Source organism: Anabrus simplex, chromosome 1, assembly GCF_040414725.1.
Source record: "Anabrus simplex isolate iqAnaSimp1 chromosome 1, ASM4041472v1, whole genome shotgun sequence".
In the NCBI taxonomy this organism is placed as follows: domain Eukaryota; kingdom Metazoa; phylum Arthropoda; class Insecta; order Orthoptera; family Tettigoniidae; genus Anabrus; species Anabrus simplex.
In genome coordinates, this window is record NC_090265.1 from 1,519,737,915 (window position 1) to 1,519,762,575 (window position 24,661).

Below are 24,661 nucleotides of genomic sequence, written 5' to 3' on the forward strand. Positions count from 1 at the left end.
TGATGATGAAGATGACACATACACCCATCCCCCATGCCAGTGAAATTAACCAATTATTGTTAAAATTTCCGACCCTGCTGGGAATCGAACCCGGGACTCCTGTGACCATCGGCCAGCATACTAACCATTTAGCCATGGAGCTGGACGAGTTTGAAAACATATTTTCATAATACGTGTGTGATAAACCTAGGTTAAATACAAAGTATGTTACAAGTGTTATTTTTAATATCCACCTATTCAATACAAAGAGATCTGCCCTCCCCATTATCAGAAATAATAGCGAACATATTCCTTAATAACATTGAAAAAATTTCTTAATCAACTAAGAGATGTATAGGGAGACAATGTATTAAGAGGTGTGCAACAAACTGACTGGCAAAATTAATGGATCACTTGAATTTTCTAAGGAAAAAGCATGTTAAATTGTGAAACATTTGTTGTATTATTTATACTGATCATTTTCATGAGAAAAAAAAAAAAAAGAAGTAACTCTCTCTTCGTCCGATTAAGAGTCTTTTTGTGAGACCATGAACACGAGGACATTGCACTCACGCCGCAGATGTACCAAAGCCCTCTTTCTTTGTAAGTGTCTGACGAATAGAGTGGATTGCTCAACATTACCGGAGCTGATTCCCATTACATGTTCCTTTTTTCGTCTACCTAAAGTGAGAACTGTGGCTCGGGCTAATTCGTGGCTTGTGAGGGCATTAACGTCACTGAATGAGGTGGGTGAATCAGTGGACCTTTTTCACTCGCCCCCATCTAAAATCAGACGTGCCCTAATGACCTCATGAATGACCTCATATCTCTAAGATATGTAAATATGTAAATGTTACTAGATGTAGTTTAATAATGTCAATTATTTAAGGAGATTTAGATTTATTTATTTATTTATTTATTTATTTATTTATTTATTTATTTATTTATTTATTTAAGGTGTTGTAAATATGCATATATAAAGGTCTCTAGATTTAGTTTGAACTTGGTTATTATTTTAGAAAATTAGTGTTAACTAAGGTGTATTTGTTGTATATTATGTTTTATTGTATCATCTTTAATTAGGAAAATGACGTGTTGATAAATAAATCTATTCTATTTGTTATTGCTACGCTTATTTAGATAATTTTTTCATTTAAAAAAATCAGTGTAAGGAATAAAACATTATCATTATTCGACAGGGAGCTTGAAATGTGTTTTCATAATTCGTGCACCGTAAACCTAGATTAGGCGATGCCGTTTGAAGTAAGATAATGGAAATATTTGCCACAAGTCTTTGGAGTGATGCTATTACAATTTTTAAGAATGTAACTGAATGTGCCTGTTCAGATTATTGGAATTTGAAAATACGTGCTGATGAGTAAGCTGCTGCTTGGAAAACATCCGCGAAAATGTTTAAACAAACTGATTGCTGTTTCATACAGATTTTAATGTGTTTCTGTGTGAGTTTGGTATCTTTCCCGACTTTTTGTGGAAAATCATGTACGATATAATGTTATAAGAACAACCTTAAACCGAAGCGATTTTGCATTCACCGAAAAAATAATCTGTCAAAAGGAAGGGTTAACCATGGGCTCTCCATTATCAGGAATAATAGCAAATATATTCCTTAATAACATTGAAAACAATTTCTTAACCAACCAAGAGACGTAGAGGGACACAATGTTTTAAGAGGTGTGCAACAAATGGACTGTATGGGGTCGGGCATGAGATGAGATGAATCTGTCGTGGTGGGTATTATAATCAGTTGCTCTTCGTGACGTCGACCTCATCAGAAGAGTTAATGAGATGAAATGAATGACATGATATATGATAGTAGGAAGGGATAGGGTGAAACCCGGTGCTGGCACATAGCCTACTCCTGTCGAAGGGGTCTGCTCAAGGCTTAACATCTCCACCTGATGGACGAATCACCATCAACGGTGTCCATGCCCTCACTCCATATGAACACTGCAGAGAAGTTTGGAATTTAATCCAGGCTTTTGGCATTCAAGCTAGTATATATATTCATTTATTCACGAAGCACAAGATACAGCTATGCTAAGCAAATTTCACTTGCATTGTCAACAGACTAATTAACAAATGTAAACTTTCATAATAAAATATAACAAACATAACAAAATACAACAAGATCAGGTACACAGCCTGCTAATAACAACTGTCCAAATCGAAAACCATGAGAATGTCCATGTTCATAGCCAAGTCGTCGTAGGTCAAGATGACGGTATAATCCCTTCACATCAACTTATCTTTAAGAGACTATTTACACCCCGCTCAAATATGCTTTTATTTGATGCTATATCAAGCTCTTGTCTCCTATTAATATTGTTAGAGTGTTGGGAGGCAGATTAGGAAAGATCGTTCAAGTATTGAGTGCTGACTGTGGGGAATGTGGAGGAGGTCTTTGGTTCTGGTGGAGCGGGAAGGAACACAGAGAGAGAAGAGGGAGACAAGATGTTCCAAGCGGTAATGCCCATTTAAGATCCCATGGAGGAAACTCAGGTAAGCTACCTGTCACCTGATCTGCAGCGGTGACACTTTTGTTGCCCTTAATACCTGTTGCGTAGACAGTTTTCTGAGCTTGGGGTTTCTGTTCCTTACAATTGCAGCAAAGAAGGACACTGCTCTAACTGGTTGGTATTGGAGGGGGAGGCTGTTGTCCAAATCGGAGAGCAGTAGTTTAAGAGAGGTTGAATGATCGTGAGGAAGAAGTGACGAAGAGCAATGGGGTCAGAAATTTCTGCGAAGCGGTAGAGAATGCCCAGTAATTTCGTAGTATTGGTTGTATATGTTTCTATGTGGGTCTTAAATTGTCGGCAGCCCTGAAGAAGGTTTTACTTCTTTTCCTATTTTCACACCAGGCAAATGCTGGGGCTGTACCTTAATGAAGGCCAGGGCCACTTCCTTCCTATTCATAGGCCTTTCCTGTCCCATCGTCGCCATAAAACCTATCTATGTCGGTGTGACTTAAAGCAACTAGCAAAAAAAAAAAAAAAAAAAAGTAATTTTATATTGAGTATTACACCTAGGTCATGCTGTTACGTAACTACATTGATGGGCTTCTCGAGTAGGTAATATGATGTTGGTAGAGGAGATTAACGTAGCTTTATAGTCGTGGCTGCATTTTTGAGGATTGGGGATAAGTTTCCAAGTACGGCACCAGTTTGAGAGGGCATTAAGTCAGGACTGTAGCAGAGCTGCATCTGCTAGATTCCTGATCTCCCTAAATATCTTGCGGTCGTCAGCAAAAAGTAGGGTATTTGCTGTTTCGTTGAGTTCGGACAGCAGATCGTCCATAAACAAGGAAAACAGCAAGGGGCCAAGAGCACTGCCTTGTGGGATACCGTAGGTGACTGCTAACCATGAGGATGAAGTGCCTGATATTACCATTCTCTGTCAACGGTTATGTAGGAAGCCAGCAAGAAGGGTCAGAAGACTGCCATGTATATTAAATCACTTGGAGAGTTTATGAAGCAACAGAGTATGGTCTACAGAATCGAGAGCTTTCGAAATGTCTACGTAGCAGATATCCAGCTGTAATTTAGCTGCAATGGCATGTGATGCAAAGCTATGCAGAGTGGCCGGGTTTATTAGACAAGAGCCACCTGGTAGAAAACCATGCTGCTTGGTTGAGATATAGGGCAAGGTGAATGTGAGGAGACGCTGGTGTAGGGCCTATAATTTTTTCAAACGCTGTATTGTTACCCTGTAAAATGACACGACCGAAACAAATAATGTCTCAAAATTGTCATTCGTTGTTTTAGGACCTTTCAACTGAATTGTATATTTGAATTTTTATGGCTGATGATGACCCCGAACAGGATCAAAACTGGTACCGAATAAATTTTAAACTGTAATGTAAAAAACTGCATTGCAAAAGTATATTATATTGAATAGGTGGAGTCGTAAATTTTACTTTAATAAATATATATGTAATCTCAGTTCAATATGGGCCAATCAAAATGAAGTTTCTAACTCTTAATGCAATCTAGTGACTAGAAATTGTATACCACCACCTCCCCTACCCTGACGGCCAAAATTCTGATAGTGGAATTTTTTTTGACCAACAGGACTTGAACTGGCTAACCACGGTGTCAGACTATTTAGACTTTAGTGCCTTAACGATCATGGCCACCAGCCGGGCTATTATACTCCACACAAAAATCATCACTAATATGTCTTCCAAATTCATTATTGACAACATAAACAGATGCCTTGTTGCTTTACTGATATCTGAAATAGTGTCTGCCTTCCAAACAAATGCTATTCCTTCCAACAAGCAGTTAAACATACTTACTACTACTGCCATCTTTTGAGATTCTTTTGAACTACGACAATTTTCCTGTCTGTCAGGCAGATGGTCCGCAGTTCGTGGGTTAACGTAAGTTCTGTCAGTTTGATTAATTTTGGGTGGAGTCTGAAATTTCTTAAGATTTTCAGTATTGAATGTTTATGGCTAGTCATATGCCTTCTTAACGTCTAAAATGGTTATTGCAAGAGGCTTGTTTAGTTTCCTTTGTTATACCATGACTAATTTTAATGGTGCTAAATTTTTAGCTTCTTGTTTGTGCGAATTCTTCTAAAATTTCAAAATCATGGCCAGTGCGTTCAATAAACTTTTTATTGCAAAAAACCCAAGGAACTTTGCACATTCTAGATTCTGTCTAGAATCCTATATTGGTAGGATTAAAGAACAACAAGAGTGAGAATTAAGTTGATACCAGGGAGGCTTCAGACCTTCAAGAAGCTCGATAGATCATCACTTTAACACGTTAGCTACCACGCTACATTTGACTAACCCCCACTTAAGTGCCATTTTGAATGAAAAATATTTTCTCCTTATTTCCTATTTTATTGCACATGTGTATTAGTAACAAACCTTAAATGAGGCAAAAAAATGTTAATATTCAGGGGCTCACAAGTGCCAACCCAATCGGGCACTGGCCATTGTTTAGCCTTTCGTGGGAGATTTGGCGCAAGAACTTCAAGCCACAGTGTTTGCTTACTTTCACTACGTCAAAGACTATTGCGTGTTAATGTGTATGAAAATGAGTGATTACTGAGATGCAACAATGAAGCTGGCTGGAGACCCAAAACCGAACGTCATAGCCCGCCACATAGCGGGGCACAGACTTGCTTTGCTCCATTGGACGGCCAAGACAGGCCACCAACTAAATCGGATCACCACATTTACTTTTGGTCACTAGAAGAACTTAAAGTAAAATTGCCAACCTAGTCTGGCAGTAGCCATTACTCCTTTATAGCTACCCCATAAGATGACACGACCGAAACACATCACGTCTCAAAATTGTCGTTCTTGCATTTATGACAGTTTACCTCTGACGTCCTAATATAAGAATGAATTAAGAGTAATAGCATCATAATGTTCTATATTCATTTTTTACATACAGTAGAAGTCCGCTATAGCGAGTATGGCTGGTTACAGGGAGAACCCTATCACCGATGAATCCATTATTACGAGCGATTAAGCGTGTGTTATTTTTCTGTTATCGATGTCTATGCACTCCAGCTATTATATTGAATGTGGTCGATCTTCAGTGTAGTTTTCTCGCTATGTGCACCAGCGAGCTCTCTTGTCGTATTTCAATTCGGAACATGCAACGTAAGTCACATGTTCCTTAAACTTTATTTTAAAGAATAAACATTTGAAGTATTGTAAAGCAGTAACGTTTTCTTGATTAAACCATAAAACTGTCCAAATGCAGAAGGCAATGTCTGAGTTGATTAAGTAATTTTTCTTCTTTTTACAAAATTATAACAAGTTCAACCGTCGGTACGGATCTAACATGAAATTCATAGTCTGTAATAAGTAATGCGTGTCGACTGGTTCTGTAAACACAATTTGAAATGAAAGAGAAAATGTTTCCATAATAAATGCGTAAATAACATGTCCGATAGCAGTAGTTAACTCTTTACAAATAAAGCCTGAAGTAAACGATTACTTAATTTTAATGCTACTGCAATTAAGTAAAAATGTGATGCACCTCAATATACTGCGCAGAGTGAGCGACTGATTTTGGAGGTTAGTTTATTCAGTAAAACCTCATTAGGAAGTTTCTGCAGGGGACAAGGAAAAAGAATTTAAGCGAGAAAACATACTATTGGATACATGAATAAAAACTATCCAACAATGTAAATGCTCATTATTATTATTTTTTTTTTTTTTTTTTTTTTTTTTTTTTTTTTTTTTTTTCCTTGTAGACATGCGCTTATGTCATGTATGTATGGGTATACTCAGTATTAAAAGGTGTGAAAAAGACGAGAGAGCAAATACGAAAACCTTTTCCATTGGGACTTACTAAATTAAAAAAAAAATTATTTTCTTTTTTTTCTATTGGCTTTACATTGCACCGACACGGATAGATCTTACAGCGACGATGGGACAGGAAAGGGATAGGACTGGGAAGGAAGCGGCCATGGCCTTAACTAAGGTACAGCCCCAGCATTTGCTTGGTGTGAAAATGGGAAACCACGGAAAACCATCATCAGGGCTGCCAGCAGTGGGGTTCGAACCCACTATCTCCTAAATACTGGATACTGGCCGCACTTACGCGACTGCAGCTATCGAGTTCGGTGGTACTTACTGAATAACAGTATATCAAAAGGTGTGTAAAACACCAGAGTAGTGGTGGTGGTGATTATTGTTTTAAGAGGATGTACAACTAGGCAACCGTCCTATATAACACTAATAACAGAGAGAAAAAATGGAAGGGGTCCGATGCTTTGAAAAATGAAGGTATTGGCCAAAGAAAGACAAGGACCACGAATGGCATGAAAATGTAAGACTCCCTAGGCCTCAAATGCTCTAATACCATTGGGGTCTGAAAAGAATATAAAACACCAGACAGCAAATATAAAAGCATTAGCAATGGGGCCCATAAAAGTATCAGCGCATTATTGTAGTTCACACTCTTTCTAAAACAAATGTCAGCTGAAGCCGTATATTTCAGACTATGGGGTTATTGAACATTGTTTTCTGGTCACACTCTTCGACCATGAATTCTTATGAGGTTAAACTCAGCCATGAGCGAGAGATAGACTTTGACCATCATCTTGAATGCGGCAACACTTCGTCGACTCCAGTCGAAACTCGAAAGTGCTAGTTTCAACCTATGTGCCACCATTGAAAGAGGCTTCCTGGATTCTTATTTTGTCTTCATTAGTAAGCGATTTCACGATGTTTTCAATATCGTTAACTGAATTGCCACAAGACAAATATGCACCACAGTAGTCAACTTCACACGATTTTGTTCCTAATCCTTAGGTAGTCTTATCACAAGACAAATATTCGCTTTCATTCACTGTATCACTCAACAAAGAATACATTCTTAACTTCTGAATGGAATGCAGAATGAAAGCACAAACAGGCTTACTGGGTTATTCAGCAATATCAGTGAAAACTGGAGAGCAAAACTGAGTTTTCTTGAGGCTAACAGCTTGCTTCCCTATGGTGAAGTTCAGGAATTCAAGGCCATTTCCTGTTTTTGCATAACTTTCCCAGATCTGTGTTGGAAATCATGTTCCTTGACAAAGAACATTTTTAGGGCTGGGAAAAATGTGTACGTACTGAGTGGTGGTTGTTGTTGTTGTTTGAGACATCAGTCCATATACTGGTTTGATGCAGCACACCATCCCACCCTATCCTGTGCTAACCTTTTCATTTCTACATAACTATTACATCCTACATTTGCTCTAATCTGCTTGTCATATTCATACCTCAGTCTACCCCTACCGTTCTGACCACTTACACTTCGTTCATAAACCAACTGAACAAGTCCTGGGTGTCTTAAGATATGTCATATCATTCTATCTCTTCTTCTGGTCAAATTCAGCCAAATCGATCTCCTCTCACCAATTCGATTCAGATCTCTTCATTCGTGATTCGATCTATCCATCTCACCTTCAGCATTCTTCTGTAACACCCCATTACAAAAGCTTCTATTCTCTTTCTTTCTGAGCTAGTTATCGTCCATGTTTCACTCCTGTACAATACCACGCTCCACACGGAATTCTTCAGACATCCTTCTAATTCCTATATCGATGTTTGAAGTGAGCAAATTTCTTTTCTTAAGAAAGCTCTTTCTTGCTTGTGCTAGTCTGCATTTTATGTCCTCCTTACTTCTACCATTGTTAGTTGTTTTACTACCCAAGTAACAATATTCATCTGCTTCCTTTGAGACTTGATTTCCTAACCTAATATTTCCTGCATCACCTGCCTCCGTTCGACTGCACTCCATTACTTTTGATTCGGACTTATTTATTTTCATCTTGTACCCCTTACCCAAGACTTCGTCCATACTATTCAGCAGCTTCTCGAGATCATCTGCAATCTCAGATAAAGTAACAATATCATTGGCAAATCTCAAGGATTTGATTTCCTCTCCTTGGATTGTGATTCCTGTTATGAAGAGACTTTTGATTTTTGCAGATGTATTTCATTAATTGAAGTTGGCACTTTCCAAGCCTATTACCGATTGGTCAGATGATTTTGTATTGTTGAAAATGGTTACACATGCAAGTCATGTCAGTCATCAAGTTGTGATATCGCATCATTAAGACATATCAAATGCAATAAAATATTGAAAGCACCAAGTTCCTTTACTGCAAAAGCAAAACAATTCCCTTTCCAAATTCCCCTTTGATTTTCTTTACTGCCTGTTCTATGTAAACATTAAAAAGGAGGGAGGACAAACTGCAGCCTCGCCTCACTCCTTTCTGGATTGCTGCTTGTTTTTCAAAGCCCTCAATTCTTATCACTGCAGACTGATTTTTATACAGATTGTAAATAATTCTTAGTTCTCGGTATCTGATCTTAATCACCTTCAGAATCTTAAATAGCTTGGTCCAATCAACATTATAGAATGCTTTTTTTTAGATCTACGAATGCCATGTACGTGGGCTTGTCCTGCTTGATTCGATCCTCTAAGATCAGACGTAAATTCAGGATTGCTTCGTATGTTCCTGCGTTTCTTCAGAAGCCAAATTGATCTCCCAACTCAGCTTGAACTTGTTTTTCCATTCTTCTGTAAAAAATAAGTGTTTTAAATTTTTGCAGGCATGAGATATTAGTTTTCACACCTGTCAGCACCGGCTTTCTTGGGAATAGGTATAACAATATTCTGCCGAAAATTAGATGGGACTTCTCCTGTCTCGTATATCTTACACACTAACCATGCTGGTTTCTCATAAGGCAGTCAGTAATTAAGAGGGAATGTCATCAATTTCAGGTGCCTTGTTCCTATTTAGGTCGCTCACAGCTCTGTCAAACTCTGATCTAAAAATTTGGTCTCCCAGCATCAACAGCCTCTTCTTGTTCCAGAAGCAAATTATCTACATCTTTACCTTGATACAACTCTTGGATATGTTCCTGCCATCCGTCTGCTTTCTCTTCTTTCCCTAGATGTGGCTTTCCATCTGAGCTCTTAATATTTATACACCTAGATTTCCTTTCTCCATCCTTGCACTTCTCCTTCAGCCATTCTTCCTTAGCTACTTTGCACTTTCTATCCACTTCATTCTTTAATTGCCTGTATTCTTTTCTGCCGTCTTCATTTCTAGCATTCTTGTATTTTGATCAATCAGGTCTAGGATCTCCGGAGTTATCCACATTTCTTCAGCAGCCCTACTGACTTCATTTTTCATAACTATCCACTCTTCCTCTATTGTGTTTCCTTCAGCCTTTTCATTTAGTCCTTGTGCAACATGTTCCTTGAAACTACCATCACACTGTAAAGTGCGTCTAAGTTGCCCGTTGAGGGCCAAGTCGGGAGGTTGTGGGTTCGGATCCCACTGGTGTCTGCTTGGCCATTTTTGTTCTGTACTTAACATCTCTTCAACACATACTAAATGTGCGTAACACGACCTAATAGGTTGAAAGTCGCTTTCGATTACAATGCGGTCGTGAAAATTCAATATTCAATCATTATGAACTTAAAACGGTCAGTGGATCCGATCCGAAGTAATCCACCTTCCCAGAAACTAACTTAAAACAGTGACCAAGGGGCTGCTTCTAAAGCACAATCCTGAATCAATGATGCTTGTTGCCTAAAGGGGTCCAAAATCCAGGTCAACAGCCCCTCATAATGGTACTTACCGCTAGTAAAGTAGAACCGTGGTATTCCTCATGTTGCAGTACTAATCACCCACTGTGTTCCTCACTTTGTGGTGCTACTCACAGGCTGCTAAGCACAAGTAACACAGACCTGTAGCGTTTCTCACATAAAGGCGCTGCTCATGGTGTTCCTCACGTAGTGGTACTAATCTCTAGGTTCCGTACTGTCCCGTGGTGTTCGTCCATAGGGAGTACTAATCACAGGCAAGACGGACCCGTGGCGTTCCCCGAAATGCAGACCCACGATGTCCACAAACAGATGCTGAAACACCCCACTGAGGCTAGCCTCTTTTTTCTCCTTGGGGTGTTCCAACCAAACCTGGACAGACGAGAGCCTCCGTCATAATGGCAGATACTGTACACTGGTACTGTAAACCTAGGGTGATCTACCCACAGACCCATGGTATTCCTGACATAGTAGTACTAATCGCAAGAAAAGTAGACTCGTGGAGTTCCTTGTGTGGTGGTACTAATCACACGTTATCTCATGGTTCAAAATTCTCATCTCCTGATCACCCCTTTTAGTTGCCTCTTATGACAGACAGGGTATACCTTGAGTTTATTCTTCCTTGGTGCCCCCTAACCAATGAAGGCTTTCCTTTCTCCCCCCCAACTTGAACTTGTGCAACTGATTGTAATGGAAACCACACATTAAATTCCAAGGAATATTATTTCCATTTTGATCTAGTGTAAGGTAATTGATTCCAGTCATTGACAATGAGTTGTATGTTATGATAGCCCTCGTCATGCTGTTGGGAATAGTGCAGAAACAAACTTTTAGGTCTTAACTTCTCAAAAACTTGTACCATTGTCTCACCCCTTTTTTGATTGTCATATCTCTAGACAAATTTGAATCCATATGCAAATTTCGTCACTTCGACAACCAGACTAAACACAATATATGAGGGGGCCAAAAAGCTGGAAATACAGTGAAACCTCATTACTGCGTTCCTCATTAACACTTAGCACGTCGTAAATTTGAAGTCCCGATTCTCATCGTATTAAATCTATACAAAAATACCTCACTTATCGCATCAAGAATTTTTTTCCTAGCCCTGAAAATGTTATTTGTCATCCCTTGTGGAAGAAACATGATGTCCAACTCGGTAAGAAAGAGCGCTCCCTAGCTGCAGTTGCGTGATAACAGGAAAAGGCCTTGAATTCTTGAACTTCATAGGATAAGTTGCACCTACGGGGAGCAAGCCATTAGCCTCAGAAATGTTCAGTTTTGTTTGCCGGTTAGTAGCGGGATTGTTGAATAACGCAGTGAGTCTATTTGTGCTTGTATTTTTCATTCCATTCAGAAATTAGAAATTGATTTTGTGTTTAGTGCTACAGTGAAGGGTAGCGAATATTTGTCACTTGATAGCCTACTTCTGGATTAGGAAAATAATTGTGTGAAGTTAACTAGCATAGTGCATATTTGTCTTGTGATAGCCTAGTTGTGGATTCAGAAAAAGTCATGAAATTCCATACTAATGAGAACAAAATTAAAATCTATTAGAAAGTGGACTGGCACCCGCATCTTTAAGCATGCAGAGGTTGCGCAAATGTTGAAACTCACACCTTTGAGTTGGTCGAATCATAGTTTTGTCGGTTTCAAAATGACAGCCAAATTCGCACATGGTCGAGTATAACCTCCAATTCATTGTCTGAGTGTGTGACCAGAAAATAATGTTTAATAACCCACTGCTCCAAAATAAAAGGCTTCTACTAACATTTGTTTTCAGAAAGAGTGTGACCTGCAATAATTTATTTTTATTGGCCATCGTGGAAATGTTTTCATTCTTTTGTTGTCTAGTATTTTTCACACCTTTCAGTCCACTGTTGTTATTTTATAATCCCCAGCAGAAAAGGTTTTCATATTTGTTCTCACATGTTTTTCACACCTTTTAATATTCTGTCATCTTCAGAAATGGTAGTTAATAGTTTTCATCGTACCCACGGATGCATGACGTGAAATGCCTTGATGGAAAAAATCGTATCTAGTGTTTCCATATCCCTGTTGAATAGTTTTAGGTTCAGTAGTACGTTTTTTCGCTTTACAAGTTCTTTTTCCTTGTCCCCTGCAGAAACTTCTTAACAAGGTTTTACAGCATATACTCTAATCAAAATTGAAAATTAACAGAGATATGGTATCATAATACAGTTTGGTGCATAGGTGTGCTAAGCCTTTAAATGCCCCTGCTCAGAAGGGTTAAAGTACTGGCAGCTATTTTTTACTGATCAGTGACTACCTTAATTACGAGTGAGACTAATGAATACACAAAGATAAAAATTCAGTGAAGTGCAACTGGATAGCAAGCTACCATCTGCAAGTAAAAAAACAAAGTACTATAAGATTTGCAGCAGTAGTAAAGTTGCTTGTGGAAAGCGAGAGACAGTTCATTATAAGCAACCTGTACTTGACCCAGGACTGTGTTTTGAACAGTATCACACCCTCCAAAAATATGTCAAAACAGTGTTTTTATTGTCTTTGTGTACATTATGTTTTGAACCTGTATAAAGTTGTTGCAGATATGTGCTTCATAATACGTAGGTCAAGTCATAAGTCATGGCAACTATATTTTTCTCGTGAACAGAAGACAACATGGAAAATCTAAGATATGCATTTGGAAACATACAGTATGTACTTGTGTATGATGCCACTAGATGGTGTATGTAAACAACAGTGTCGGTCTATGCATGCCCCCAAGTACAGTATATGAGTGAGAGCATCACAAAATGGAAGTCAACAAGCAGGAGCAACGATCGTATATTAAAATAGCAGTTCTCCGAGACAGAAATGCACGCAAATGCCATGCAGAGCTGCGGGAAGCATTAGGTACGTATGCCATGCCCTGTAGGCGGGGTTAGCGATACACATGCAGCGAAAGGTATTCAGCGCCTGCCCCACCGCTGGCAATGCACAGTGGAAACCTTGGGTGATTATTTTGAAGGTCTGTAACCAGTGGAGACCTGTTCTTTGAACGTAGTCTTGTGTACTTGCCGTCTATATCACAATAAAACAATGTTTACCAATGGCCTGTGTTCTGTTACTTTCCTGTGCGAACTCCTGAAGTCAGAATTTGTCTTCAGGTACTATGCAATATTATTTTCCTGATGGATCGTCATATTTTAGAGATTAAAAATATTATGATGTCAACTTTTCATTCTGAAAAAAATATAGTACAGTACTGTATTTCTCTGAATCCAAGACGACTCCCACTTTTTCCTTCAAAGCATTTAAATCAGGCTTAAAAAGTGCTTTGTAATATCATATGAATGCCTTTCTTATACTGTACGCATTTTTAGACTCTGGCTTTAGTTTTGCCATATTTTTTTGTAGCTGCACAATTATTCCTTATTTCAGCGGGTGTAATAACCATTAACCTAAAGTTGACATCATAATATCGAAGAGAACACGTTGAAAATTTGCCGGCAGTACCTCTTCTACGCGTCTCTAAAATATGACGATCCATCAGGAAAATATTATTGCTAACTATAAAACCGTTACTTTCACTCGGCATCAGATACAACTGGCTGCCGCTACACACACGTCTCACTTGCTGGGTTCGACCAACTTCAGCGACTAGGGATGTATAAGCTTAATCGTGGATGTCGAAGGTCAACGAACGAGTTTATTGAGCTGCAATATGGCACTTCCGCCCTAGCATTTTTCGTGTAATCATAATTTCACCTTCGACTTCTTTAAAGCGTCCTTATTGCGGACCACTGATTGCATTTTTGTACAGTATGCATTTTAAGCTAGCTTTGTCTTCACGTTAATGCTGAATATTGGCTTTAGTTAGGCCTATGCCGTATTTTCTTGCAGCTGCACAATTATTCAACATTTCTGTGTGTTTAATAACCATTAACTTTTAATGGCATCATAATATCAACAAGAACCAGTTGAAAATATGCCAGCAAATCTTTACAATATGACGATCCATCACAAAAATATTCCTGCTGTCTGTACAACTTAATTTTTCTAAGCGTCAGGTACAATAGACGCGTTATAACTGCACTACTGAGTAGTCGTGGCCTTTCTAAGAATTCAAAGGCACGCATGTTTTGATGCCATTGTGCAAATCTGAGAAATGTTTTTGTAGAGGCTAATAGAATGTCTTTCTCTCTTTACTATTTCCCGAGATCCAGTGACTTTACTCATAGGCACTGTGCAACCGGGTGCCACGGGTAGCAATGTATAATAAAGAGGCGGTCATTTATTGTCAACAAGTTTTGTGTGTGCGTGCGGGGGCTGAAAAGAAGCGGCGTAGTTACTGCGATAGTTGCCAGTGGTGTTCATTACTGTTAGGCGCAAATGCAAGGTGACCCTTGATTTTTCACAAGATTCTGAGAAAAATTATGTCTCCTTGGATTCGGAGAAATATGGTATCACTCGAGAGGCTTCTGAGGCAAACAGTTCAGTTTTCTTCTTCAAACGGTGTCACCTAACCTAACCTAACCGTATATGTATTATAAAAACATATTTCAAACACATTTAGAGAAATGATAATCTCCTTGCTAAAAATTTACATGGGAATAGCGTTTCTGAAATGTAACTAGCCGCGATAAAATATAAACTATCCTCTGAAATCAGATGTACTCTGCCATACCTTGAGGTGTACATACCTGCCAACTTTACAAAACAAAAAATCAGGAGATTTTGATATGAAAATCAGGAATAATCAGCAGAAATCAGGAGATACAAATGGTTAAGACTGCTTATTCACCAAGTCTTGCACAATACAGTTCTATGATATATTTATAACACTTATTGGGTGGTGTGAATAAAAATGAGTCTAAGCGAGTGAGCGCGTGCTCGTTAAGTGCCTGAGTGTCTCCCTGCCAATGAGCTTCCACTCCGCATTTGTGGTGAACTAAAATATAGTGCGGAAGCACAGCGCACACTCGAGTGCCTGTAGCAGCCACTCAGTGTCACTGATCAAGGTCGTGCATGTGTCATGTATATAACACCTTAGACTGTGATAACACTTCGATGACTTCCAGGTAGTTCAATGCTTAACATGGCAGACGACAGTGTGGAATTCCAGTCCACTTTTATCTCCATTTTAAAGGAACATACAATTATGTTTTCAAAGTCACAGTTACCAGATAAGAAGCACAAGAACAAAAGTGCAATAAATGTAGTTCAGTGTGAACTACTCGCTAAATATAACTTAAACATTTCCGTCCAACAACTGTCTGATTGGCTGAATGATCAGCATTGAGGCCTTCGGTTCAGAGGGTCCCGGCTGGGTCGGGGATTTTAATCGCCTGTGATTAATTCTTCTGGCCCGGAGACTGGGTATTTGTGTTTGCCCCAACACTTTCCTCTTCATATTCGCACAACACACTACGCTACCAACCATCACAGAAACACGCAATAGTGATTACATCCCTCCATCTAGGGTTGGCGTCAGGAAGAGCATCCGGCCGTAAAACAGGGCCAAATCCACATGTGCGACACAATTCGCACCCAGGACCTCACAGAGGTGGGAAAAGCGGTTGAAGGAGAAGAATTTCCGTCCAACAACTGTTGGTAAGAAATTACAAAACATGAAAACAAGACTGAAATATAAAGTAGAACTAAAGCGTTCGGGAAACAAATGCATATTGTTAAAATAATGGATGAAGCGGCTGATGAATCTGATGCATTGGCCGTTTGAAAGGTAGGAAATCATACCCTGAATATTACAACATTATTAAATTGAGGAAAATGGTAGGCCTATTACGTAAATAACAAACATTAATTATGATGAAAATAATATATTGACAATTGAAGGAAATTTTTAAGCAGCCAGATCTGCAGGACCGGATGAATTGGCTGTACGGTTAAAGGCGCGCAGCTGTCGGCTTGCATCCAGGATATAGTGGGTTCGATCCCTACTGTCAGCAGCCTTGAAGATGGTTTTCCGTCGTTTCCCATTTTCACACTAGACAAATGCTGGAGTTGTACCTTATTTAAGGCCACGGCCGCTCCTTTCCTACTACTACGCCATTCCTATCCCATCGTCGCCATAAGACCTATCTGTGTCGGTGTGACGTAAGCAAGTTGTAAGATCTGCAGAAGTTGTCATCCCTTCAACTTCCTACAGAGGCAACATAACTCTGCAAACATCGGAGTTTCTCCAAATTCGGGAGTCATAGACAGTCAGGTCGTGATACATCTAGACTGGTTGAATTCTTCCTTTCCATTGCAAGTGGTCTGTACATTAACACGTTCACGGCTGCTCGGATATCGGCAACCATTACCATGGTACTGTAATACTTTTTTTGCTTAAAAGACTTCATTTCTGTGTCCTTATGCATTTTAGATTATTATTTTATTTAGTTCAATATTATTTATGTGCATACGAGCCATGACGCACACGCTGCGTCAGCAGCACTACCGATGAGTTTTTCGCCTTCGGTGCAGTTTGACGCAGCATGTGCGCCATGGCTGGTAATGAAGTGAAACGAGGAAACTGTTTTATTCGAATGTAGAACTTTTTTACAACAGAAAAACAAGTTTTTGAACATTTCACACAAAGATACTGTGCAGTAGAATCTTATTATTGCTGTGTGAACATGTGTACTTACATTAGGCCTACTCCATAAGCTATACAATGTAACTTGTCAGTACAGTGGGCTACCTTCCAGTGACATTTCCTCGCAAAAATAACTCTTCTGCAAATGCGTTACATTCAGTTACAATGTTATTCAGCAAGTTGTCGTCTGAAAGCAAGCAAAAATAATCAATGGGTTTCGTGTCACTTGGCAGTGGAACCTTCATTCCCGGCTGACCAATAAAGTTTGCTAGTTTTATTGAGGACGAATCTGAACTCCAAGAAATAACCCCTGAAATATTGCCCATGTTATTTAGCGGGAGATTTGGAGATGAGATATTACTTACGTCTTCCACATCTTCTGTAATGTGAGAATTGGGAGTAGACACTCGACACACACATCCGTGATTAAGATTCTCGCTCAGGTGGCTATAGTCACTTTTCACACTGTCGTCACTATCAATGCTGTCACTGTCACTGGCGTTCAGGAGAGCTTCCAGACTATCATCATTAATTGCAAATCGCCTGTTTATCTCCCGCTAAGACAGGGTTTCTTCCGGAGAGAAGGTTCTGAAACTTCAGTTCTGTCTTGACATCGCAGAAACATATGCCGACATGTAATGGCTACAGAGATTGTAATTAACAATTGATCTCGTGCCCGGATGGCGCACATGTTTAGTAACACCATAACAATGCACAGGCAAGAGGTCTGTTAGTTTACATACATATTGGCGGAAATACGAGCTTTAATATTTGGCGCGGAGTGTGACGCATGTGTGTCGTCATCGGCACTGAGTGAAAATGGAGTCACGACGCATGTGTATCGTCATCGGCTGCGAACGTGTTAATGCTAGGGATGCCTTCTCTGTAAATGTAGTCATTCCCATTAACATGTGGCTTCTGTATTTGTACAGTTCCGACAGCATAAAGAAAGCTCAAACGTTCTTGCCACTTAGCCCGTGCTTCCTGCATCTAAACAACATTTGTTGGAATTTTATCTAATGATCTGCTTTCATTTCTGTTCATGTCAAAACCTGCGAACATGTTTTTGACACAGTTCTCCAAGAAGTCTTCACCAACTCCACTCTGAAACCCAGGGTCACCAACATAACGCAAGATGATTTACATTTTTTCTTCATTTGTTAGTGCACCACCACTTGTTTCTTTGGAGTGCCCAAGGAAATGCTCCGCTAACAATTCAGCAGGCTCGTTGAAAATCCACAGCCTGTTTCCAGTCATCTGACCGGGTCAGGAATGGAATGAATGAAGCGGTGAGGATAGGAATCGTGCCGGTTGCCAAAGCCGGTCGCACTCCTCTGGGGCAATGATTAATGACTGACAGATTAAATATAATGGTATTGGAGAGTGTTGCTGGAATGAAAGATGACAGGAAAAACTGGAGAACAACCTGTCCCGCCACCGCTTTGTCCAGCACAAATCCCACATGGAGTGGCCAAGATTTGAACGGAACCAAAAGGTGAAAGGCCGGCGTGCTGCCGTCTGAGCCACGGAAGCTCTTCAGTATGCTCTTTACTGGACCTTCATAACACTCTGTAATCAAGTTGAGATGATTCTCTGCGAAGTTCATATAATTTTCTTTTCTGATTAACCACTACCATTACCTCTGCCATGCTATTGAACTTGACACTATCATTTGGAGTCACCTACTGAGTTAGCTCAATGAAACATGAGCAGGCGCTTACCGGAAAGAGTGCCTGCTTTATCTTTATTCACCAGAAATCTGGAGCGCCCACTCTGCTACTTGAGCGACTGGAGTGTGTGTTCAAGGTCACAGGTCTGCTGTGATCGACCTGCTTCCGACAGGCGGTTTTTATTCACACCACCCATTGTCTCAAAGCCTGACTTTTGCTATATAAGGCTACAAGGCTAAATATTACGCAACTCTATTCCCTCAAAGGAAGTATGTCAGTGAGATGGTCAGTCAGTATTTAGCATTAAAATTAAGCTATCATTTATTCAACCTTTATTTTTAACGAGTTAACAACTGTTATCGGACATGTTATTTATGCATTTATTACGAAAAAAAAATCTTTCATTTCAAATTTTATTCGACGGATATTACTAATCGACTCAAGACATCGCCTTCAAATATCGACGAGAGAAATCGCTAGTGGACAATTTAATATAGGAATTTTGAAGGGACGTATAAAATAACGGGGTTCTTGTTATATACTGTACTCGCTATAGCGGACTTTGACTGTATATACATTTTGTGCTATTAGCAGTAAGAAGAATTTACGTTAGTTTAATATGACCAGGAAAATTAAGTTTTCCTCCTTGCAAGGTTTGTCAGCATTTGGTACTTACGGACTTGAACTTGCTTTAAAATAAACAGCCCACAGGGCCCTTAGCTGAGTCTTGGCATTGTTTTCACTTGTGCCAGACTCCTCACTTTCATCTATCCTATCCGACCTCCCTTGGTCAACTCTTGTTCTTTCCCGACTCTGACGGTATTACGTATGGAGGCCTAGAGTGTCTTTCATTTTCACGCCCTTCGCGGGTCTTGTCTTCCTTTGGCTGATAACATTTTTCGAAGTGTCGGGTCCCTTCCATTTTTACCCTCTGATTATTGTTATATAGAGGATGGTTGCCTAGTTGTACTTCCTCTTAAAACAATAACCACCACCACCACCACCACCTCACATTGACAAATCAGTTGTCAGTTTTTTCTATAAAGTAATAAATTTTCTACTAGTACAGTGAAACCTCATTAGTGTGTTCCTCATTGACACATTTTCCCGCTTAGCACATTAGAAATTCGAAGCCCCGATTCTCATCGTATTAAATCTATATAAAAAATACCTCACTTATCGCGTCACGAATTTTCGCTATTACTGCTTAGTACGATCACATTTTTCCTAGACCTGAAAATGTTAACAGTATTGGTCATCCCTTTTGAAAGAAAGAAAAGTGATTTTTGACTCGGGTGAGAGCAGACACCACAGTTGCGTGATTACAGGAAAAGGCCTTTCTGAACTTCAAAGGATAAATTGCAATTTCGGGGAGCAAGCTGTTAGCCTCAGGAATGTTCAGTTTTGCTTGCCAATTAGCAACGGGATTGCTGAATAGCAGAATGAGCTTGTTTGTGCTTGTATTTCGCATTTGATTCAGAAGGTAGAAATATATTTTTTGAGAAGTGTAGGTAATATTTGTCGCGTGATACAGTAGTCTATATCTGGATTAGGAACGTCATAGAGGAGTGAAATTGACTAGTGTGGTGCATGTTTGTCTTGTGATAACTTAGTTGATATGGAGAATGCTGTGAAATTCCTTAATAATGAAGACAAAATTTAAATGTCAGAAAGTGGATTGGCATAAGCGCGCAGAGGTCGCGAATGTGGAAACCTATGAGTTTTGACTCGATCACTCAAATTAGTAGAAGTTTTGTTTGATTCAGAATGGCAGCCGAAGTCATTCTTCACAGTTGTACATGTTGAGTGTAGCCTCCAATTCATCTGTGACCAGAAAATAATGTTTAATTTAATCTACTGTTCTGAAATAAAAGGCTTCTTCTAACATTTTTTTAGAAAGAGTGTGATCTGCAATAATACTTTGTTAGGGGCCGATGACCTCGATGTTAGGCCCCTTTAAGCAACAAACATCAGTCATCAATAATACTGTGATAATTTTGTTGGCCCCTGTGCACGTTTTATTTATTGTCTTGTGTTTTTCACAACTTTCGGTGTACCGGTACGTGTTATTTTATAATCCCCAGCAGAAAAGGTTTTCATATTTGTTCTCTCGTATTTTTCAGTTCTTTTGATACTTTCCTCTCATCTTTAGAAATGGTAGAGAGGCATATAGTTTTCACTGTACCTGCGGATATACGATGTAAAATGCCCTCACATCGGAAAAATCGTATCTAGTGTTTCCATATCCCTGTTGGATATTTTACATTCATTAGTACGTTTTCTTGCGTAATACGTTCTTTTTCCTTGTCCCTTGCAGAAACTTGTTAATGAGGTTTCACTGTATTTATTTTCTAGACCTGGTAAAACCGTGATATTCCTCTGGTATTTCTTGGATGTAGATTCCAGTCATGTTGTACAGTAGAACCTCGAAGCATAGTTGTTAGGTTTGTCGGTTCCCTGTATTCATTGTTAAATTTGTTCGGTCCCAAAAATGTTTCATATAAACCAGTGTTAAATTTCTCTGCATCTATAATTTCTCAAACTAGAGTTTCATTGCATCGATCGTCAAAAAAATATTTCAAAAAGTAAGTTACCAGAAGGAAACCATTCGATTGCAAATGTTGAGAACATCTGTCCCGCTGGTGATTTTACAATTGAAAAGGCCTTAAGAGCTTAGAGGTTTTCAAAAAAATATTTTTTCCTCGGCCACAAATTTCCTGCATTGATCAGATAATTTATAAGGAAAAAATAGGAATAGGTTTTTTTTTTTTTTTTAAAGAAACGGCTCCAATACTCTTAGCATCGAATAGTAGCAATTTGTTACGTGAGAATGTACGAGCAATTCAGAGTTGCTAGTCTTGAGCAAGAATCTTGTAGGCTAGAGTGCAGGGCGCAGGTTATTCATGCGCAACCGCACTATCTACACCTATGAGTGCCAGCGCTTCTCCTCGATCCACTAACCAGCCCCTATAAGTATTCTTACTTATGAAGAAGAATTTAAAAGGAGGCACTGTAAAACTTGGATTTGCCACCATTTTCTTTGTTGCTATTGGCCGGCTAGGGCTACCACCTTCGTTGAAAATAAGAAAATCAAATAGTCACAGTGTGCGCACCGAGTACTTCTTAATTAGACACGGTGATTAATCTCGTCGTACCTTGTGGAGTGTGTGCGATGCTAGAGGCCAGTTGACCGCTTTATTACCCCCTGCCCCTAACCAATCCAGACCAATGGTCTTTTCACTAGACTTGTCTAAGTAGGTCTGGCCCTACTCCTAAGTAGGCAGCCTCCTGTCGCCCTCTGTGACATCATCCGAGACACACTCTGTAGGATCTCTAACCTATTCTTTGTGATGGGTCCACAGAATCTCCATCAAAATGCAGGTTATTACCGTAATATTCGCGCATATCATTAATTTGCAATAAGAGAACTGGCTTAAAAGTTTTCAATTATTACAATAGATAAAAAAAGTTATAAAAAAGACTTAAAAGGTGCACTTCTTTTTTTCACTGCGTATATCATGGTTGCAATATTTTGATGCCAATGCCGTTATGTATAGTGTAAGCACGTCCAGCTCCATGGCTGAATGGTTTGCATGCTGGTTTTTTTTCTGTCTAAGGGGTCCCGAGAGAGTCAGTGCTAACCTTCGGTTGTTAAATCCGACAGTTCCGGAGCTGGGTGTGCGTATCGTCTTCAGCATTAGAATTCTTCATAGAATTTTCATAAATGTGCAGGTCGCCTATCAGGCGGCAACTCAAAAGACCTGTACCAGGCTCTCCAGAGGCCACGTGCCATTATTTATTATGATACTTACTGTACATAAAGAAAAATGTTGAAATACATAACCTGCATTTATACTGACCAAACCCACGCCCTTTAGGAAATAATACGTTGAGGTGTACTGTATATTTTATCATCGGTGATCATCCACAGTTGCCTGGGTGTAGTGTACTAGCATCCTCCATCATTGTCCTCTCTCTTCTAGACATCTTCTGCAGCATATTGGTCTATTTTCCTCTGGTTCTGCCCACTGCTCTTTTTCTTTTTACTTCTTTTTCATATTCTCTTCTTGCAGTCCTACTTTACTGTATATTTTATAATATATAATATGTTGAGATTGTACTGATCAATTTTATAAACAGGAAAAAATTATCAGATTGTAAAATAAAATTTTTTTTTAAAAATTAACAGTTCACTGTAAGGATCATACATGATTAATGTACTAAATTTCTGGTATCAAAATGAGTATATTTATAACAGCTATTCTGTTTTCAGTGTCGGGAGCCCATGATGAGTGTAGAACTCTTTGCTGGTGACAGTAATGTTCTAGTCTACCAACCTCTGATTGATGCTGGTCTTCTGGCATTTGAAGGAAGGAAGAAATGATACATGATAAATAAATGGATACTGTGTATCCTTTGTCTTTTAGTGTGTTTATTCACAAGATACTTTTGAACAAAGAATGTATAGAGGAAAATTGACTTTGTAATAACATGTTTCAGTTTATTGTATATTTAAAGAAAAGCTGAGAGCCTCATACATAATATTAACGTTGGGTGCTCTTAGCAATTTGTTCCTTCAGCACCAAGATACTCTGGCGTTGTTCAGGAGGAAGCATGGCAATCTGTTCATCAGATAACTGCAGGACTTGCATTATAAGTGCAGCCTGCAAACATTCCAAAAAGAAATAGCAAATTATTTTCATCATGTGTGTATGTGTGTGTTTTATGTTTAGAGTTCCTAAACAAGTTTTTAGAATATAAGACAAGAAAAAACAGTTACGTTTCCTTTAATCATATTTGTAATAAATAGCTTGTGTGATAAATGTAAGCTTATTAACTGACCTTCTCCTGATCTGAAGCTCCTCCTCCAATACTAGGTGACATGTTGGGTGCTGGAGTAGGTCTAGGGGCCATCACTGGTGGTACTGGAGCTGGAGCACGAGGCGGAGCCACAGGCAGTGGTGCTACACCTGAATAATGAAACCAAAAAATAAAAGGCTGCTCACTTACTCAAGACAAAGGCAAAGCCACCCATAAAAATATTACCTGTTCGGGGATCAACCCTTTCCCTAGGATCACGGGGAAATCGCTCTGGCACAGCCTGACGTGGATCCCGAGGAAAACTGAAAATCAAGAAAAAAAAAATATTATGATTTGACTTAACGCAGAATTCAAATCATTCCAACCATTTTAGCTCTCCTACTCTACAAATAGGTAACAATCTATACGACATGCACAACACTAATGGTGAAGCACAAACCTCTCAGCTGTCTCCACGAGCTGAGGTCTGCAACAGAACAACACACTCTTATGAAACCTACTTTTAACTATGAATTCTCATGTTAACCATCATACAAAAAATTCTGGGTTATATCGCAAAAGATCTGAATATAATTACTCACTGTTCAACTGGAAAGTTCTCTCTTGGATCTCGAGCAGCTGGCTGAGTTTGAGGCTGTATAGGTTGCATAACAACAGCACCAGCTGGTGGTACTCGCAAGTCCTGGTCTCCCATGCGGGCAAGACGAGGGTCAAGTGGACGGTGATCCACATCAGAGGCAACAAAGGGAGTAGCTTGGTTTTGAACTGGTGCGGGAATTGCTGGTATGGCAGCAGGTCTTGGACCAATCGGTATCCCTGGCTGAACAGGCCAAGCTTCTTCTCGCACTATTGTTGTAGGAGGAGCTGCAACAGGTGCAGGTTGGGGCTGGGCTACCGGAGCTTGCACAGGAACAGCAGAAACTGCTGGTGCGACTGGCTTCTCAGCAGGTACTAGTACTTGGGGTATTGGATTGGCCTTGTGCAGCATGCTCTAAAAAAGATAAAAATATATGCTTGTAACAAAAGATATACTAATGTAGTACGTATCATAATTACTATCTCTGTGATCTGGAGTTCCAACAGCATTCTGGGACCAGCTTCAATTCTAAACTCTGCCATGAATTTGATCGATTTCAACTGGATCCAGCTTTAAATACCACAAAAAGAATTCATCTCTTTGCCACTGTAGAAACTGTTGTGCATGGTTTCCCCACTTCAGCTCTAAATACATGGCAAGATAAAACCTATGGCTATCATTACTTCCTTCCACATTTCAGCCCCAGTAACTAACATGTTCGCTGTAGATTTGTAGAGGAGAGAATATTCGCTAACCTGAACAGGTTTGTTGCATGGAACTTCAGAATGTCTTCATCTTAGTACATCCACAGACGCAGTTTTCTTTCAGTCAAAAAACTAATTTTAGGCCTCATGATGTTGATGGACAAAAATGCAAAATATGCATGATTATTTCGAGTTCAAGCATGGTTAACATTTTGTAATAATGGTATAACTCTGCTAAAAAATAAAAA

General features: G+C 39.4%; 2 protein-coding genes across 5 annotated transcripts in view; one reads left to right on the forward strand and one right to left on the reverse strand.

Annotated features, from left to right (window-relative positions):
• The window catches only part of qin, an 870,645-nt gene extending 847,924 nt beyond the window's left edge, over positions 1-22,721 (forward strand). For both annotated transcript variants that reach the window (XM_067138014.2, XM_067138015.2), the window contains one exon: positions 22,585-22,721. In XM_067138014.2, coding sequence (XP_066994115.1) covers positions 22,585-22,695 — 111 coding nt within the window. In that variant the 3' untranslated portion in view covers positions 22,696-22,721. The remainder of the gene's footprint in view (positions 1-22,584) is intronic.
• A 2-nt stretch (positions 22,722-22,723) lies between these two features.
• Positions 22,724-24,661, reverse strand: part of CstF64 (cleavage stimulation factor subunit 2 CstF64) — a 44,688-nt gene continuing 42,750 nt past the window's right edge. For 2 of the 3 annotated variants that reach the window (XM_067138016.2, XM_067138017.2), the window contains exons 5-9: positions 23,714-24,123; positions 23,572-23,598; positions 23,358-23,434; positions 23,154-23,281; positions 22,724-22,975 (exon numbers count right to left, since the gene is read on the reverse strand). In XM_067138016.2, coding sequence (XP_066994117.2) covers positions 22,856-22,975; positions 23,154-23,281; positions 23,358-23,434; positions 23,572-23,598; positions 23,714-24,123 — 762 coding nt within the window. In that variant the 3' untranslated portion in view covers positions 22,724-22,855. The remainder of the gene's footprint in view (positions 22,976-23,153; positions 23,282-23,357; positions 23,435-23,571; positions 23,599-23,713; positions 24,124-24,661) is intronic. The other variant, XM_067138018.2, reaches the window with a different exon arrangement.